General features: G+C 40.7%; 1 protein-coding gene across 1 annotated transcript in view; it reads right to left on the bottom strand.

Moving 5' to 3' along the window:
• Positions 1 to 20,515, bottom strand: part of plcl1 (phospholipase C like 1) — a 123,390-nt gene that overhangs the window by 4,365 nt on the left and 98,510 nt on the right. The window contains exons 8-11 of the mRNA XM_005746291.2: positions 17,733 to 18,095; positions 11,860 to 12,063; positions 4,644 to 4,719; positions 3,970 to 4,079 (exon numbers count right to left, since the gene is read on the bottom strand). Coding sequence (XP_005746348.1) covers positions 3,970 to 4,079; positions 4,644 to 4,719; positions 11,860 to 12,063; positions 17,733 to 18,095 — 753 coding nt within the window. The remainder of the gene's footprint in view (positions 1 to 3,969; positions 4,080 to 4,643; positions 4,720 to 11,859; positions 12,064 to 17,732; positions 18,096 to 20,515) is intronic.

Here is a 20,515-nt window from a genome sequence, read left to right as displayed (position 1 = left end):
ATGTTTTTAAACAAGAAAAGTACGGCACAGATATTCTGCATCCATCCAATCCTCATGAGAAGAAGCTGATCCAGGAGCTGAAGCTGCATCTATCTGTGTGCCTGAGCTAAAATAGTATAATTATAGTATAAATAAATAATAATAATAATAATAATAATAATACAATAAAACACTATTTTTTCCACATCATTGTACATGTTATGTTATTATTATTTAGTACCAATGTTTGTTCTGAGCTACAAGCGTACTTTCGCCAAATGCCGAGGTCTGATCGGTCAGATCCGTTTATTCGTATCCAAAAAAAATTGTCAAAAGTTATGTTAAAAGTTTAAAAGTTTATTATGATTGGTCTTTTGTTTGCTTCGGGTTGGCGATTTTTGTCCAATGACTGACAACTTTTACAATGAGTAACATTAAAATTATAACTCTCAATGTCAAGGGAATTAATCACTTTTTTAAGAGACACAAAATACATTCCTCACTCAAAAAAGATAGAGTGCAGATTGCATTACTGCAAGAGACTCACCTCACAGATTCTGAACACTTAAAACTCAATGATTGGGTGGGACAAATTTACTATTCCTCTTTTAACTCTAAAAGTAGGCGTTGCAATATTGATCCATAAAAATCTACCATTCACTCTAAATACTATTGTAAGGGATACGGACAGACGATTTATTCTGATTACTGGGCTTTTATATGGGGAGCAAATTCTATTAGGAAGTGTTTATGCACCAAATACTTTTGATAGATTGTTTTATTCAAACCTTCTGGCAAAAACCTCCTCTGTGTGTCCGAATCACGTAATAATTGGTGGGGATTTTAACTGTGGTTTGAGTCCTGAAACTGATTATAATCCACCAAAATCTCAACCACCTTCAAAAATGGCAAAGGCTGCAATGGACTTCTGCTCAGATCTTGGTCTTTTTGATGCCTGGAGAGTTTGTAATCCACATGTGAAAGACTTTACATTTTTCTCACGCCCCCATTTTTCTTTTTCCAGAATTGATTACATGTTTGTTTCTAGATCTGTCCTTGACAGAACTTGGGGTTGTTTGATCAACACATGCGCTCTCTCAGACTACTCATCAGTCTCAATGGAGTTATTACCACCTTATTATGATCCCTTGTCTAGACACTGGCGGCTAAACCCAGCTCTCCTTAGTGACCCTGAATTTGTAAAATATTTAGGAGATCAGTGGGAACTTTGTCTTTCTACAAATGACTTACCGGGGGTTAGTGCTTCTACTCTATTATCTCTTTCACCTCAGCGAAAAAGAAGAGCACGCACCTTAGCCAAACAATTAGTACTTGAACGCAACATTACTAACTTGGAGAGGGAGTTTAAGAAATCCTCGTCTGTTTCTGTGCTTAAAAAACTGGATGCAGCCAGATCAGCCCTGTACCAACTACTAACTCAGAAAGCGGAAACTGCAATATTCTATGCAAAGCATAAATTATTTGAATCGGGCAACAAACCTGGACGCTTACTTGCCCGACTTGCCCAGGGGAAAAAGGGCTCTTATGCAATACCCTCTCTAAAAGATAAGAAAGGTGTTTTACAATTCGAGGCTAAACCTATCAGCAAAATAATGAAAGAGTTCTATCAGGACTTATATTCCCCTGAGTGTCAAAATACTGTAGACGCTAGGAAATTGTTTCTTGATAATGTTAATCTCCCTATACGATCAGAGGAAAGTCGATTAGATCTTTGCAGTCCTATTAGGGCGCAGGAAATTTTAGATGCAATCAAATCCTTACAGAGTGGAAAAGCTCCAGGCCCTGATGGGTTTGGGCCAGAGTTTTATGGTGGGTCCTTTATTAAAAATGTATGTAGAATCTCTTGAGAGGGGCACACTTCCACCCACCTTAAACCTTGCCCATATATCCCTGATCTTAAAGAAGGATAAACCTGCAGATCTGTGTACATCTTACAGACCTATAAGTTTACTCGGTGTAGATTGCAAGATTCTGTCCAAAATTGTATCTAGACGACCGGAGGAGGTTCTGCCAGTTCTGATAATGCCTGACCACACCGGTTTTGTCAAGAATACTGTAGATACTTCCGCTCCAATGTACGCCGACTCATAAATGTTGTGCAGTTCTCTCAGAACACCAATTATAGGGCTCTTGCAATTTCACTGGATGCTGAGAAAGCATTTGATCGGGTGGAGTGGGAGTATCTATTTGATGTTTTGGAAAGATTTGGTTTGGGATCTGAATTTGTCAAGTGGGTCAAACTGTTGTATGGGGCCCCAGCTGCAAGGGTGTTGGTTAACGGCTCGGTCTCAGATGTTTTTCCACTGGGTAGAGGAACGCGTCAGGGATGCCCCCTTTCTCCCGTACTGTTTGCACTTGCATTGGAGCCACTGGCAGAGGCTGTAAGAACTGACCCTGAGATCTGTGGGGTAACCTTGTTGAATACTGAATACAGAATTTCCCTTTACGCAGATGACGTGTTGCTCTTTCTCACTAAGCCAGAAACTAAGAAACTAAGCCACTAAGAATCTATTCCTGCACTGACACATATCATTAATCAATTTGGCCTTTTTTCAGGGTATAAAATTAATTATGATAAATCTGAAGCTTTGCCACTCTGTGATGGGGGGAGGTGGGACACTCCTCCTAATGTTCCTTTCAGGTGGTCAACCACTGGTTTTACATATTTAGGTATTAGGCTGTCTGCAGACACAACAGAGTTGTACAAGTTGAACTTTAAACCAATTGTGGGCTCAATCAAGAATGACCTCAATAGGTGGTTTGACCTCCTCCTGTCTTGGATGGGTAGAATAAGTTTAATCAAAATGAATGTTTTACCCAGAATATTATATCCCATACAATTGTTGCCTGTCAGGATCAACAGAAAAACATTCTCAGAGATTGAGGGATATCTTTCTAAATTTATATGGCATGGGAAGAAATCTAGACTAAAGATACAGATTTTACAACTGCCTACAGATGAGGGGGGGCAGGCACTTCCTAACCTTTTATATTATTACTGGGCTTGCCATGCACAAATAATCTCAGGGTGGTTACATTCCTTTCTGTACCAAGGCGAGCCACCGGTAGATACTTGGTGCTGTGACCCTGTTTCGCTTCTTAGTCTTTTATCTGTTGATCTAGCTGACCTTCCTCTTGGTGTCAGAGACCTTCTCCAGACGATCCCACTGAACCCTGGGCTGTTCGTTCTGGGTCTATCTATGGAAGGGCTCTCTCTGTCTTCTGTACAGATGCTTTTGTTAGGTAAACTTTTACATTTAGTGAGGCGATGTGTACTGTTTCAATGGATTCAGAGACTGCCCCCCACTGTTACACAATGGTACAGAGAAATGTTCAAGGTGTGACAATGGAGCGCCTTAGTGCCATCATAAAGGGCAATTGTAATGCATTCTGTAGGATATGCAGCCTTTGCCTGATCACCTACCTCGTGACCTTGCTGTGCTATTACATAAAGGGGGATCACATTTTGTTTTTAAACACAATAATTAATGTCTGTATTCCCTTTTTTTCTCTCCCCTTTTTTTCTTTTCTTTTTTCTTTCCCTTGACTTCAAATGTGAAACGCTGTACATATTTTGGCCCAGACATGTATATCTGTAACTCATGTACCTGTATTTGTTTTTTCTTCTCTTTTTCTTATTTGTATTTGGCTGTGCTGATTTGTTGCTGTTTGTGTTGTTTCAAAAAATCAATAAATCATTGTTTTAAAAAAAAAATCAAGCTGAAATAATGCTGAAAATTCTTCCTGTGAAATTACATGCTCGGTGTCAATGGCTGCATTAGGAAGTGAGCCCAGGAATATTTTCAACAAACAAAATATCTGCACGAATTCGACGCGTCCGGTCTGTAAAGGCCTCGTCCAGCCTGGAGTCGGGCTATTGTCACTGTTTGTCTTCTGAAATTACAGATACATTTTTCAAAGTTCGTCCTACAAAATGTTTATATTTATTTATGTTCTGCCTTCCTTTACCTTAAGTACAGTAATGTTCCAGGTGAAACTCTCCACAGCTTTGTTAAGCTTGCGACCCTTTAGTCCTTCCTTCTCTCCAAGCCGAGAGAGATCCTCGTGGAAGTCCATTCCTGTGAAGCACGAAAGCAGGAGCATTATTGAGGCAGAGCAGCTTGGGAATCGGCAAATCAAATTCAGGTGAAATATAGCTGTCAAGCGTATGGATGATTTCCCTCAGCTATCCCAGTTGCAGTTACGTGTGTGTTGTCGTATAAACCAGACTGACATGTTTACGTAAAAGCAAAAGCACTGACACATAAAGGTCAATCATCCAAAGGCAAAAACACGCTGGAAAATAAGCTGTTCAGAAAATCCAGTACAAATGTGACAGAGAACAGCTGACTTATTGTAAACAACATTTCAAACAGAGATACTTTTGTAAATATGTGCCTCACGGGAACCCAATTTAGAGAGTGCTACAGCCACCACATGCAAAGCTGTTTACTCGCAGAGCCATTCTCTGAGGAGTCACCCTAATTAAGCTCTACTGTTAGATGTTTCAGTCAGACTTGCTTATTTGATGATTTGTTAGAATTTGGGAATATCCCATGCTGCAGATCTTTTATTCATGAGACCTGATCAAAACGACACTCACACCAGCCACGCAGCCTTTCATCCATCTCTGCATACTTTACCTTCCCTCTGCACCTGAGCGATCCTCTCCTGTACTGCATCAGCATTCTCGATCAGCTGTTTCTGGGCAGCAATCATCTGAACAAACAGGAAGACAATTTCTATGTTCACTTTTTGGTCCTTTTATATGTTCAAGGTTTATGAAAAATACTATGTCAAGAACGCAGAAGGCAGTACAATATATGGACAAAAGTAATGAATGTTATTGCTACTGCATCTACTGCAGTGATATGCAGAGGCACCACTGTGTTGAGACTCAAGTACAGACTTTCAGCTTAAATGCAAGAGGTTTTACAAACTGTGTCCCGTCTTCCATTTTCAGAGGTTCAAATTAATTGGACAATTGACTGACAAGTAGTTTTGCGGCCATGTGGCCATGTGAGGCCCTTTGCCTCGTATTTCATGCCAAATGAAGTGGACATAATATCTGAAGTTGATTCACAATGTTCAATTTGTATTTTAAAGATTGTCACAGTAACATTAATGTCATTTTAAAGGTGATGCCCAAAGAGATGTGAGGGCAGGTGAAGGAGGCCATCATTAGAGACAAAACAAATCTTTCAGAGAGAGAGATTAGGCTAAATCATCAGTGTGGTGCACCAAAAGGTCTGAAGCTGCTTGTAGACAGAATTATTTCCATGGTTGAGAAAAAGAACTTCACAACATCGAAGCATTTCACGGGAGGAAACAGAATATTTGACTTCAGGTGGACATCGGCTTTTTCTCCAAGTATTAAAACCTTTTTATATTGAAATTCATGTTAGATTCTCTCATTAATTTTGAACATCTGAAACTGGGGGACTGGGGATAAAGTTGGCTGTAATCTTGAAACTGTGCATGTAAAACCCCTTAAATTAACGCCCAAAGTCTGAACTTATCACATACTGATTGTTTGATTTACAATCCAATGTGATGATGTACAGAGAAAAAACATTAAAAAATTATCTTTGTCCTAAACTTTATGGATGGCACAAGTTATTTAAGATGAGACACTGATTGTACCAACCGAATGGTAAAAGGACGTTTGTGCAACAGCGTTGGGGATAAAAGACTGACTGCATGCTGCCGGATGTAGCAAAATACACTGTTCCAAAAAATAGTAATGTCAAAGTATCTTACTGTATATTTTACAGTTTTGTACTGTCTTTCTAGAATATCATTAAATTTACATAAGTAGACTGTGATCTTACATGTCAAAAGTAAAATAACATAACATCACTGTAAATATAGTAAAACACAATTTACTTGTTTTTTAAATATATTTTTTTGTACATATGCATATTTAGATTGTAAAAATATATTCAGAAATGTATCATGATTTCACAAATATCTGTCCGTTATTGGAAAGATCGAACTGTTGAATTCAAATGTAATGCTATGGATGTTATTTTACGGTAGTATTTTGGCGCCCCAGCTGCCGGAATATTACCATTTTTTTAAGATGTTTTTTTAACAGTATAGCAGTACGATTACCCTGTCTGCACTCAACAAAATGTCATGAATAACTCTAAGTAACACTTTTTCTCAAATGTGTTTGGGTTTTTCTAAAGCCAGACTGAAATTTAGTTCCCGTCCATTACCTCTAGGAGTCTGTGGAAGTCTTTAAGCGAACCCTTTGCAAGCACATTGGAAGTAAATGAGGGAAAAGTATGTTGGATATCTGGACTCATATGGACTGAATAATGTGTTAGGCCACATCGCTTCATGGAAATGAAAATTATCAACTTGCAGAGGACTGAATTCAAAGACACCCCGAAAAGTGAAAAAAATTATGCAGCAGACTAGTTGATTTTGTCAAAATCTCACTATTTTCACCATTTTCGCTTAAAATGGTCATTTGTATGGCCAACATGTGGTTGTATGCATGCCTGAAAATATCAGGGCATGCTCCAAACGAGACAACAGATGGTGTCCAGGGGTCTCCTCCCAGATCTGCACCAGGCTGGCCAGTCAATGGAGGAACTGCCTGTATACTCTCACCACATGAGGCCGAGCATTGTTGGAGGAACCCATGCGTCAGCACGGGTTCTGACAATGAGTCCAAGGATTATATCTGGATATCAAAACTCAGTCAAGGTGCTGTTGCCTAGTGTGTAGAGAACTAAGCAATCCCTCCATGGATATGCCTGCCAAGACCATCACTGACGCACCACCAAACCAGTCATGCTGAACGACATCACAGGCAGGATAATGTTCGAAGCTCCCCCAGACCCTTCCACGTTTGTCACATGTGCTCAGGATGAACCTGCTGTCTGTGAAAGACACAGGGACCCAGTGGTGGACCTGCCAATTCTTGCATTCTATGGCAAATACCAACTGGGCTCCACGGTGCCAGGCGTCGAGTTCAGCGCTCACTTAAGAGTGCCTGGGCCCCAGGCCAACCTCTTCAAGTCTGTTTCTGATTGTCATAGCAGGTTTGGCAAACATTGTTCTGCCTGTGACCAAACACTCATACCTGTGGCCAGCTCAAGGTCATTTTGTAGCTCTGGGAGTGCTCTTACTTGTACAAACTAGCAGAATGCTCCAGTTGATGCAATAATACCACTGATCATGGACTATTTACGGAAGAAATTTCACAAACGGACTTTTTGCAATGGTAGCATCCCAGACTCTTTACAACAATCCATTTATTCATAAATGTTTATAAAGGAAGATTGCATTGCTCAGTGTTTGACTTTGTGCAGATATAAGGATATAAGGGCCTAAAAACACCTGAATTCAAAGATTAAGAGGTGTGGCCCAATATTTTAGTGTAGTGTATTTGAAAATGTGACATATCACATAGTCTGGGCCATACAAGATCTAACCTTTACCTGATTTAAATGTGACCATTTTCTTCTTCCAGATACTCTCCTGGGAATCTCAGGGCTACAGATTAAGGTTTTGAATCTCAAGGTTTCCTGGAAGTCCCATTATGACTATTAGGAAACGATGTAAAATAGCACTGTGCACTCTGAACCAGACAGAGAGCAAAAATCATCGTGAAGGATCATCGTTGGCGTTGAGAGGCGTGCCTCCAGCTGTTTTCCCCCAAAGGTGGCACATAAAGTCAAGAGCGTGTCCACGGCCATGCTAATATTATTTGAGACATTCACGAGGTTGTTCTTCCCTCAGAGTCACAATGTCCAGGCATCAGTTCTACTGTAATGTCATGAAGGCTCTGAGGGATAGCTTTCAATGTAAATGACCAGAACCTTTCTGGTACTTTGTTCTTGTTCCTTAAGTTTAAAATCAAGTCAAAGTGCAGCTGTTTTTACACACTGGAGGAGATTAAAAATGTAACGGAAAAGAACGGGACTTCCAGAGAGCAATCTAAATATAGTAGAACAAGTCCAGAGATGGAGAGATCAGCTAAATGGGCAACTTATTATCAAGTATTAAAAGCCCCGGTCATCTGGGCCTTTCTGTGTGGAATTTGGATATTCGTGCTACACCTCTCTGAGTGGGCATACTCCAGATTCCTCCCACAGTCTAAAGACATGCATATAAAATTAACGATAGGTAATAAGTTAATAGGCTCTCTTTATACATGGCTAAATCACCTGGTCGGGTACAGATTATGCCCAGAGATTTTGTTTACAAAATGTCTTTCTTTGTTTACAAAATGTAGTATGGATACTCTTTAGGGGGTATATCGTTTATATGTGCAGGGTGTTACGCAGTACGTTAAAAAAAACACTGAATGAAGCAAAAAAGTGTGTTGATGTAACTGCTGATGTAACATTGGTTGCCTGTCACTTCCAAGTCAACTCTCTCACCATTACACTGATACTCAGGCGTACAGTACGTACTCTAATCTCTCAGTTACTTATATACATGATACAAAACTGAGAGCAAAATGACATACAGGCATGTACTGTAGCTTAAATACAAGCAAAATAACTTTTTAACAGGGTACTTAATCTCTTGATATTAAGAATCTCTTTTGTCAGTGTGTCCTGGGCTGAGACAATGTACAACTTTCTGATCACAGCTTGTGCAGATATGAAATACAACAGAGCTGAAAATATTAGACTATGGTAATGAACTGATCACTCTTAAGTAGGTTTTGAGCAGGTTCCATCTTCCTTGATGTAAACAGGTACTGTTTTTCTTTGTTTTAAAATAACCTAACCTAAATCATTGGGTGAAACAAATGATGACATTTTACATTAAACTTATATAAAATCAAGTAACTGATCCTCGATTTTCTTCTAATTACATCAGTGTTCTGCTGGAACACTCTGGGTCCTGGTATCCCTGTGGATGACACGTACCACCCACTTAAACAGCACTGCAGACCAAGCAGCTTGGGTTAGTACGGCAAAGTTCTGCAACATGGGAACATACTGATGTCATTGCTATCTCTAAATAATGAAGAATTTGCTAAACTAACTATAGCGAGAGTTGTAACTATATTTTCTTATTTAAATCAGTCAGGTTGCCTCAAATCACTGAAAGAAATAAAAAGGGAAAAAAGGGCTGAATACAGGAAGAGAGAGGGAGCTTTTTGTGTGGTGACTGAGCGCTGTGTGTTTGTGCTCAGAAAGGCTGAAGAGGTGTGATGTTTGATTGGAGATCACACCAACTATGGCATCATGACACTGACCTGCTGGGCTGCATTTGCTGGGTTTTGCCGCAAACATCATCGGCTGCACTCACATACGTAATTAACCACACTGTTCTGAGGTATGTGTAGGAGTAAATAGCTGAGCACTAAAAGAGGTGGGAGAGCCTCGTCCTGATCAAATGCAAGAGGAGATTGAGTAGGAGGTGTGTGTGTGTGTGTGCGTGCTCGTGGGTGACGGTTTCATGCATGTCACCACAGAGCTGCTGTATAATTAATGCCTATAGACGATGCAAATGTACGTAAGCAAAGGTCTGCACACTCAGTGATGCAGTGTTAGATGTCTAAAAAAAACGTCACAAACTGTGGAAAAGTTTCTGATGCTAAAGGTTTCAGCCAAAGGAGCAAAATTAGCAAGAGCAGCATAATGAGGAGCTCGTAAGTGACACAGAGCTCAGGAAGATACATATCATGGTCTAACTACATATATGTAGGTCTCACAAAGCACAGTTAAAATTAGCACTGCAAACACCTAGCATGTCAAGTCTCATAATCATTATATTTATGATTTCATTGGCTAAATTCACTCTTTCTGATTGGTGCAGATGGTTGTTTTGAAAAAAAAAAACAACTACTGAAAATTAGGTTGACATTTGACCTCAAAGAAAGTTATGTTTGAGACTGGGTGTGGTTTAACTGACATTCTAGGTTCTGGTGACTGAGAAACCACCAGGTGGAAGCTAACCAGGAGCATTATTCAAACCTAAACTTCAGTCCCCAGCTTATGGTTTGATCCAGACCTGGAGATTACTAATGATTATTAGTCTAACCCCCTCCGTGAATCGCTACCTTATCGTGGTGGTGGGGTTTGTGTGTCCCAGGGATCCCAGGGGCTATGTTGTCCGGGGGCTTCTGCCCCCTGGTAGGGTCTTCCATGTCAAGACCCTACGGAAGACCCTACTATCCTGAAGGTTCGGGATGTTGTAGGGCTTTCCTGGTTGACAAGCCTTTACAATGTTTCGTGGATATCAGGGGGGCACCTCTGGATTGGCAAACCGGGGTGGTGGTTCCCATCTTTAAGAAGGCGGACCGGAGGGTGTGTTCCAACTACAGTGGCATCACACTCCTCAGCCTCCCTGGGAAAGTCTATTCCAGGGTGCTAGAGAGGAGAGTCCGTCTGTTAGTCGAACCTCGGATACAGGAGGAACAATGTGGTTTTCATCCTGGTCGCGGAACACTGGACCAGCTCTTGATCCTCTCAAGGATACTTGAGGGAGCATGGGAGTTTGCCCAACCAGACTACATGTGTTTTGTGGACTTGGAGAAGGCATTCGACTGTGTTCCTCAAGGTGTCCAGTGGGGGGTGCTCTAAGAGTATGGGGTGTCTGGCCCATTGCTACGGGCCATTCAATCCTTATACAACCGTAGAAAGAGCTTGGTCACCATAGCTGGCAACAAGTCAGACTCACTCCCGGTGGGTGATGGGCTCCGCCAGGGCTGCCCTTTGTCACCGATTCTGTTCATAATTTTTATGGACAGAATTTCTAGGCGTAGCCAAGTGGCAGAAGGCTTTCACTTGGGTGGTCTCAGGAGCTCATCTCTGCTTTTTGCAGATGATGTGGCTCTGTTGGCTTCATCGGGTGATGGCCTCCAGCTCGCACTGCAACGTTTCACAGCCAAGTGTGAAGCAGTGAAAATGATAATCAGCACCTCCAAATCTGAGGCCATGGTCCTCAGCCGGAAAAGGGTGGAGTGCCCACTCCGGGTCAGGGACGAGTTCTTGCCCCAAGTGGAGGAGTTTAAGTATCTCAGGATCTTATTCACGAGTGACGGGAGAAGGGAGATGGATTGGTGCTGCGGCTGCAGTGATGTGGACGCTGCACCGGTCCGTCATAGTGAAGAGAGAGTAAAGCCCTATAAGCCCCCAACTGAGTTCATATTTTTTGGCATATTTATCACACTTCCATGCTCATTAAACTAATTTTAATATTGGACCACGATAATCCAAGAAAATGCAAAATCCAAGTTTTAAATAATGATTGCCTTTGTTAAAAGACCACGTGAAAAAGTAATGTCCCCTAAACCTAATAACTAGTTGTGGTGGAATTTTGGCCCACTCTTTTGCAGAGGATTGTCTTAATTCATCTGTTTAAGCGCCTTAAGATCAGAATAAACGGTGAGTCTGGACTTGTTTTGTTTTGGGGGTTTTTTGAGCCATCGAGAGGTGGACTTGCTGGTTTGTTTCAGACCTTTCTCCTGCTGCATAACATAAACATGCATGAGCGTCAGGGCATGAAATGACTGGGAATTATCCTTGCAGATTTTCTAGCAGAGAGCAGAATGGTTCATGGTTGGACAAAGTGTGACAAATATGCAAAAATCTAAGAAATCAGGAAAAAGGGCAAATACTTTTTGACTCATGACCTCCAGCTTGCAGCAAAAACGTAGGTTACACCACTATGACGAGTGCAAGCTGATGGTCTAAAAAGTGTTGCATCATAAACAGGATTGGCCAGTTACAATCATTTTCCTAGAGCAACTACGATGCAGTTCACAGCGATATTTGTCTGTGCAGTTCGTCAGAAATTTTTCTTCATGTTTGCACAAGACAGGAATTAATGCAACTTTCTTTTTTAAGGAAGCAGTTAGCTCAATAAATGTGTCTTACTGACCGTTTCATAAGCAGCGAGCAGTTTGCGAGTTGGTTCCGAGAGGCCGACCAGGGGCTCCAGACATGGATAGCCATCCTTCAGAACCATGGTGGCCCCCATAGTGCCCTCAGGACTCTGTAGCCTCGTGCCCAAGGTCTGGATGCACTGCTTCAGTTTGGCCACAGTGGGGAGCCCACACTGCTCTTTGAAACTGGCTGTGGTGCTCTGGAAATGGTGTGAAGGTAAACAGACAGAGAAGAGAGGGAAAATAGTGTTAGATCTGATGTACAGTTCCGGCTGTAAGATTAAGCTGGGAAAAGCCAAAAATCATGACACGGCCCGCTCACTTCCCCTCCGTTCCCCTGTCATCTGCTGTCTCCCTTGTGAATTAAATCAATATGGCACTCACTGCTGCCTTTAATCCAGTGAAATCAGCCTAAGCTTAAGCGCATTTAGCAAAAAAAGGAGACAATATGGCATAAACAGGAAATCAAAGCAATTAGAGTGTGTGTTGGATGGGGGGATGCAAGATCGGGATGGTTCACAGATTTGAGTGTGACAGATTAAAGGACTCGTTTGCTGAACTGCCATTCAGGGTCACTTCATAACAAAGGTAAAAGGTTTATTTCTGCATGTATGAGCACTGGAATATAAAGCCTCTGCTGTTGCACTGAATGCCATTTGCCACTTGCCACATCCCCAACTGGACTAGCAATTATCATGCTCTACCTGTGTGTAAGTGCATCTGTGTCTGTGAATGTGACAGACACAGAGAAGCCTGATGAATAATATCTGTGGCAGATGAGCCCACAGCTGGACTCATGGCAGAGAGACAGAGAGAAGCAGGGTGTACAATGAGACTGAAGCAGGAGGATTAAAAGCAGTTTCTGAGTGAGTAAAAAGTGTTTCTGCGTAGCACTCGGTGTGTGTGCGTGGGTTTGTGTGGGAGTGTGTCTGACAGACTGACTGGGTGGGATTGGATGATCAATGAGATGGCAGGAAATTTGCTCTCTGCTTTCTACTGAAAAGGATTGACATTATTCAACCAGAGATTCATTCCAGTTTTTAAATTCACAGACCTACACTACATGGATGAAACCGTGCAGTCACCCAAACATTACACACAAGCAGACATTTCTGTCGCATCATAGCAGGAAAATCATGTGTGTGTTCATAATAGCTGCATTTATCGTGGGCACTCTGATTCCTCCATCATTAATGTGGCTGATTGTCCTCCTGGACATTTTTTAAAAACTGTGGTTGTTCTATTAGGAAGCTGAAGATATTAGAGGATAGTTTGAACCAACAGAAACACGTTGGGACTCTGACATTTGAGAAGATTTTAAATTGATATTGTGAACTTAACAGCAGTTACAAACAGACTGTGTATAAAGGATACAGCTGCCATGAAGTCACCAACTGGTTAGTAAAGTGGTTTTGCCATTTCCATCTTGGTATTTTGAAACCAGGTCTAAGCCAATAAACATATCATAGACTGGGTCCCATCTTAAGAAGCTCATAGTATCATATCACCCCAACAGGGCACTTCATTATCAGCCTGCTGGTTTACTTGTGGTTCCTATGATATTTAAAAGTGGAATGGGAGGCAGAGCCTTCAGCTTTCAGACTCCTCTTGTGTGAAACCAGCCTTCAGTTTGGATTCAGGAAACAGACATGCTCTCTAGTTTTAAATCTCTCTAAGTCTTTGGCAACTGGAGGCTTTCAATGATGCACTGAGTGTTTTTTAACTCTGCTTTTAATCATTAGTTGTTACTAATCTCTGGCTGTCTTCCACAGTGTATCTTTTGTCTCGTCTTCCACAGCTCACCCCAAACCGGTCGTGGCTGATGGCTGCCCCTCCCTGAGCCTGATTCTGACAGAGGTTTCTTCGAGTTCAAAGGGATTTTTTCGTTCCCACTGTCGCCATTTCCATGCTCACAGGGGGTTGTCTAATTTCTGTATTATTGTAGGGTCTTTCCCTTACACTATAAAGCTCACTGAGGCAGCTATTGTTGTGATTTGATGCAATGTAAATAAAATTGAACTGAATTGCTGTAACTAGTGATTAAGACTATAACATCACCTGCTAAGTTTATACTGTAGGTCACACAGCAAAGTAGGCGAGGGCTGTTCGTCCTTAAACTTCTACACAATTGGAAGTCTTTTTGTTTGGCTTCAGACCAAGAAGTTACATCGTTTAGGTCTTTTAAGTCCAATACTGACTCTTTTAACTGCATGGGTGGTCTCCACGAACTCCTGGCTGTATCTTATCTTATACAGTAATGCCTATATACTGACTTATCTGTGTTATCCTGCTTTGTGCTTTTAAACATTCCCAGTTAATTTCTTTCTATTTTACATTGTAAAATTATATTTAGCAAGTATTTCATATCAAAACTTTTTAGTGAATGAAAGAAGAAAAGCACAAGTATTTCTGTCCCCTGCCTTCTGCTATACTTTAAAGTTGCTATTCCAGGTCATCTGAATCACGTAGTCAGGTGAATTGATTAAGGCCTGGTGTGGCCACACTTCACTGTGGCTCACTAACAGTGTTCAGAGGGACTGTGTATTATGTGTGTGAGTATCAGTTTGGACACTACATACGCCTCGTTCGTTTTCAGCACCTGGGCTTTGGCCAGTGTAACTGGGCTGATTCTGGATTATCGTTCACATACGGTCACGTCATGCCTTCTGGGATTTAGCCTATCATTGGGTCAAACCAGTTTTGGTAAATGGTATAGAGGCATTGGATTGTATTGGAGTACCTAAACAACTGTTTTTATGCACAGAGCCGCTACCTCCAGGAACAAGAAAGTCCTAGTTTCAACACATATATGGGTATAAGATATATATTAACATCACAATATACCTCTCTAAAAACAGATCCAGTGCAAAAAAGGATTCTTTTCACATTGCCCACCCATACATGTTGGTGTTCAGTGATAAGATGGTGGGAGCTGAGCGACCAGGTTCTATTTTCGCTGGTATTTATAATCCTCCTCCACTCTTCTCACTGACTCCTTTGTCGCTGCCTCGTCCTCCTCCTCCCCCACTCTCTTATTCACTCTACAGACAAGTCTAATTCTACCTGAGAGCTGAGCTCCAAAAACCTGGACTTCTTACTGCTCACTGAAACCTGGCAGCACGACTCAGATTATGCATCCCTCATTGAGCTGTGCCCGGAGGGTTATTCTTTAATCAGCCAGCCACGGACGTCGGGCTGAGGAGAAGGCCTTGCTGCGGTGTTTCCCAGCCATTCATCCAAAGTCAGTCACTTCTCTTCGTTTGAGCTGCTGCTCTTTAAAGTTCGAGAATTTTATTTCATGCGCTATAGTGTACCAACGACGCGGTCCAATCAAAGTATTTTCAAATTACTTTTTGTCTTTCACCCTGAATCTGTCCAGACTGGTTATTTCTGGTGATTTTAATATTCATATCGATGACGACTCTTTCTGCAAGGAGTTTCATCAACCTTATGAACTCTTTTCATTTTACCCAGCATGTATCTGGCCTCTTTTACACAAAAGGACACCCTCTTGTTTTAACCTTGGGCTTTAACATGGATCTTATCTGCCCCTGTTGTTATTTCTAATCATTACTGTGTTGCTTTTAATTTACTGTTATCTCCTGTTAGTGATGTAAATGTCTTGACTAACCACTATTGCCTTTCTATTTTAGACAGTGTCTGTCCTTTTTACAAAGAGATCAGCATCTGTTTTAAAATCCTCACCGTGGATTAATGGCCTTATCCACTCTTTAAAGCGTTCTTGCCGGAAACCTGAACACTTGTGGAGGAAAAGTCGTTTGCAAGTTCATTTAATTTATGTCAAAGATATTTTGGTGTCTTTTAATAATTCTGTTAGAGAAACGAGGGCTGCTTGTTCTAAAAGCACAGGCAATCCTAAGGTTCTGTTTAGCACTATTAATAACATTGTTACCCCTGCTTCACCTGCTGTTCCCATGTCATCTGACATCGACTGTGAAAATTTAAAAAAAAATCACTCATATTAGAAATAACCTTTCTCTGTCAGCTGTCCATTTCTGCCCCAGCACAGCTTGTAAATTTAGATCATTTTATACTTGTTTCTCTTCCTGAACCAACCCAGTTGGCTCTGTGAAAGTCTGTTGTTGTTTAGACATTTTACCTGCTTCCCTGTTTAAAGATGTTTTTCGCTCCATCAGCCCTCATATTGTTAATTCCTCTCTGGCCTCGAGTCAAGTCCCGATTTACTTTAAGAATGCGGTTAGTCACCCTATCCTAAAAAAGCCACACTAGACCCTTCTCTCTTGGGCAGCTATAGACCAATTATTATTGAGAAAAATGTTGCTAAGCAGCTAACTGCTGTTTTAAAGAACATTAACAGAGATAGCTCTTCTCTTATCTTTAATGGTGTTTTGGTGCAAAGTGACACAGGAAACTGTCCTGTCCTCCTTATGTTGGACCTAACCTCAGTCTTTGATACAGTTGATCCCCAGATCTTGCTTGACAGGTTGAGGTATTGGGCCAGTATAATGGGATCTGCCTTACAGTGGTTTACTTCATATCTTTCTGATCATTCTTTTTGTGTAGCTACTTCAAATTATAGGTCTTCTTTAAGCCATCTTCATTTTGGTGTACCTCAGGGTTCGGTTTTGGGGCCCTTATTATTTCTGTTTTTAGCACACTTTGAGCACTTTTAAAGATATCTCATATCACTGCTACGCAGATGATATTCAGTTATACATCCTTTTAAGCCGCACAAGGTATCGAAACTGCATCTCTTACACAAGGATAAAAATTTTCTCCAACTTAATGAGGAAAAAAAATGAAATTCTAGTTTTTGCTCCAGAAAAGCATACAACTCTAATAATGGAAACTCTTGATCTATTAGCCTCTTATGCCAAGCCTTTTATCGGGAACCTTGGGGTAAATTATGACTCTGGTTTTACTTTAGATGGTCACATTCAGACTCTGGTTTGTTCATGTTTTTATCACTTAAAAAGTATTGCTAAGCTAAATAGTATTATCTCAAAAACAGAATTGGAAACTGTTATTCATGCTTTTGTTTTTCAAGACTGGATTACTGTAACTCATTATTCAGCTGCCTAAACAAAGCATCACTGGACCATCTGCAGACTTTACAAACGCTGCTGCCAAAACACCAACGTTTTCTCACCTCACACCGCTACTCGCCCGACTCTGTTGGCATTCAATCCAGAATACATTTCAAGATCTTGGTTCTCACTTACAGGACTCTGAATGGTCAAGCACCAGCTTACATCAAAGAACTTTTACATCTGTATGTTCCTAGCAGGTCCCTAAGGTGACCAAAGCCTGCTATTTGTGCCATGTACGAAGCTGAAAACCAAAGGTGACTAAAGGTGACTGAGCCCTCTCAGTAGTAGCACTAGGACTCTGGAACTCTTTCCTCTTTAGTTTGTGTCTGCAGACATCACAAACCTCTTGAGCTTTTTAAAAATCAATTAAAAACACACCTTTTTACAACTGACTGATTTGATGTACTGATGTCTAATGTTTTTGTTTTCCTTTGCACAGCACTTTGTGATCAATAGCTTGAAAGGCGCTAAATAAATAAAGTTTTACTATTTACTAATTTCAGAACATTCATAAAATCCTACACCATTCACCCTTTTTAAGCATCCTATCAACATTGGGTCAGTTCACAAGCCTATTTCACCTCTAAGGCAGTGAACATAATTTTACCAAAGTTTGGATGTCATTTATATATATTTATATAAAAATAAATATTTATATTATTTACATTATATATTTATATATTCATAAATAAATATTTATATTTGCTTATTTTTCATTTATGAAATGTAAATGAACCTTGGGTCTGTCACAAGCCTGTCGCACATATTATCAAAAGTCAGTCCACATCCAGTCTCACCTGAGCATCCTCCCGCAGGTCCGTCGCTTCTTTGAGAGGGCCACTGGCTGACTTAAAAGTCTCATCCACTACCTTGATACCAGTGTGCCTCACTGTGACGTACTCTCTCCCCCGTCTCCCCACCCTCCGCACCGAAAGACCTCGCCGCTGGGCCTTCCCGCCTCCTCGTCGGTTGGTGATTGCCACGTGGACAAACAGGCTGGTGTGAGGTAAGGGGTCTCCTGCCAGGCCCAGCAGGGGCACATTACGGTAGCCAGGCTGAAGGCACTCGAAGGCCACGCTGTACTGGCCGATGAAATCATCTCCGATGTAGTCATCGTCTAATACCACAAAACGCAGCAAGGCCAGCTCGGGCATATTTACCTGGGGACAGGAAATGAACAAAAGAGATGAAATTCATTCTGCTGTGCACCAGAGCAAAAATAAAACCACGGCCAGTGAACACTTTGCAGAGTACTGACCTACATTAATACAACACACCTCGTCTGCCTCAAAAGACTTTCTGGGGGAAAATCTCGGATAATTTAAATGTTATTATTCCAAGTCTAATTCTGGTTATTGATCCATGCTCTTACTGAAACACAGTTTTATTCATACTTGAGGGAGAGAAGAAGAAAAAAATTTACCCTGGTTTTCAGAGCAGATATCTGCTATGAATTTTTGGTTGAAATGAGATCTGAGATCTGTTTAGGGTCAGGGGTATAGGGTTAATGTTAGATTTAAACCCTTTACATGGAATTTCTACCTATATTGGCATTCTGAATTGGAAACCTTATGACAGAAGATTTCCAAGGCCAAAATACATGTAACAGATTTTCATTTTCTTGTAATATCTGAAAAACGGCTTGTTTAGCATGTGGCTTCAATGTAACATATGCTAACATTATCCCCTGTGAGGTCTAAGGTCAAAATTGAGCTTTGGGAAATAATGGGAAGTTTTTCATGTGTGCCATCTTCTTTGTTTCCTGGTTGCCAGGACTTGAGAGAACCATTTAATATAAACAAAAACCCTTTTTGAATAGTTTTCGTGTTAGGGCTTGGGTTGGGATTAGAGTCATCATAACTAAGAAGCTACTCTCAGAATATTCAAATGTTAATAATGAACGGAGACAGGACTCACATATTCCCATATCATGCCTGATCCTTCTCACTTCATAGCAGCAAATGTCACTTTAACACCCCACTCACACAATATTCATTCCCAAATTTTGACCTGTAAATTTCCAGATTGTTTTATTCTATTTAACTTAATGTATATAGTCAAAGGAGCTTGCAAAGAAAAGCGTCTGGACTTCTTTAAGTTACTTGAAGACGTTTTCAGTACTGAAGCTTCTTCAGTATATACAGTAATGTATATAATTCACTCACTTATTGCACATAATGTCCTCTTTGTATATATGTGCTTACTTACTATATATAATGTTTTTCTCTCACTATTTTGCATAGTCGAGGAGCGTATCAGGTCACATTTCACTGCGTGTTATACTTGTATAACTATGTATGTGACAAATAAAAAGATCTTGAATCTAATGTGTTTATTCAATAATGGCATTCCACCAAGACAAGCAAGGCAAGCAGTGTTTGCCTAGTTAAATCTAAAAACATGATCTGTATCCTTTTATCTCGAACACTAGAAAGTATTTCACCTATACGCATACATCCTTTACATTACTGCGATCTTATTGCTGTAATAGTAATAAGCTCCACTTTGGCGAGTAGAACAGATGCAGCCATCAATTTCACATTAGAAATCAGTAATTATGTGAGTGACCAAATGTGCAATGATCAAACAGCCGTTTTGCAAATACACACCCTCATTTTTAAATAATATTTTTAACTCACTGTAGATATTGACAGTTAGGCATGTCCCACAGTGCTCAAGCCTTTGAATAATAACAGTGGCAAAGTGATTTTTTTGTTAATAATATACTATTACAGTATACATGTTCTGAAAGTCAAGATTTAGAACATGATGTATTGCTGTAGATTAAGCAAAGAATGAGCCCTTTGAAATAATTACATTCCATATTTTTCAGACCATAAGGCTCACAGCATTATAAGGCGCACTGTCGATGAACGGGTCAGTTTTCATACATAAGGCACATTAAGCGAAACAAAACAGTCAGATAAGTCAAACTTTACTCAACTCATTCTTCTTGCTTCCTCCACTTCCGTACCATTGATTCATTAATGTTGGATTCTCTCCAGCTTCTCTATTCCCATGTTGTTGCAGTATATTAATAACTAACCTCGTATTGTAGATGGATTATCTCAGTTGTTCTCCTGACTGAAGTTTGGTCCGTTTACAGCTGCCTGACATGTGATTGAATTTGTCCCTAACCATCGGGAACCCTCACAGTGGGAAAAAGTTAGCGTTCATCCTCCAGCTTCACTGGATGTGCTACATGGTAGCACATCCTTATATACCAGCTAGCCCAACTTCAGTAACCCTACAAACCTCACTGCTGTTTAGTTTTCTGTCTTCATTTATGTTGGAAGTAGTGATGTGCGGATCGATCCTGAAATATCGATTCCTCCGATACCAATTATTTATGTTCTAGAATCGATTCTCACATTAAAATATCGATATTTTTGTAATTTAGGGTAAATTGTAGTTTATCATTGACAGGAACACAGTGGAAAGAAACTATAACATTCGGATTTTCTACATTCAAAGGAACTACTTCCTCTTCCGCCTTTCATAGTCATGTGCGAAATACGGCTGTATAAATGTCTCGCAGCCCCTTGGCGTGCGCGCTCACAACAATGGCTGAGCGTAATTG

Source organism: Pundamilia nyererei, unplaced genomic scaffold (genome assembly GCF_000239375.1).
Source record: "Pundamilia nyererei isolate P.nyererei 1_Seehausen unplaced genomic scaffold, PunNye1.0 scaffold00176, whole genome shotgun sequence".
In the NCBI taxonomy this organism is placed as follows: Eukaryota; Metazoa; Chordata; class Actinopteri; order Cichliformes; family Cichlidae; genus Pundamilia; species Pundamilia nyererei.
Note: the sequence above shows the minus strand (reverse complement) of the source record. Positions and strands in the feature narration are given on the sequence as shown.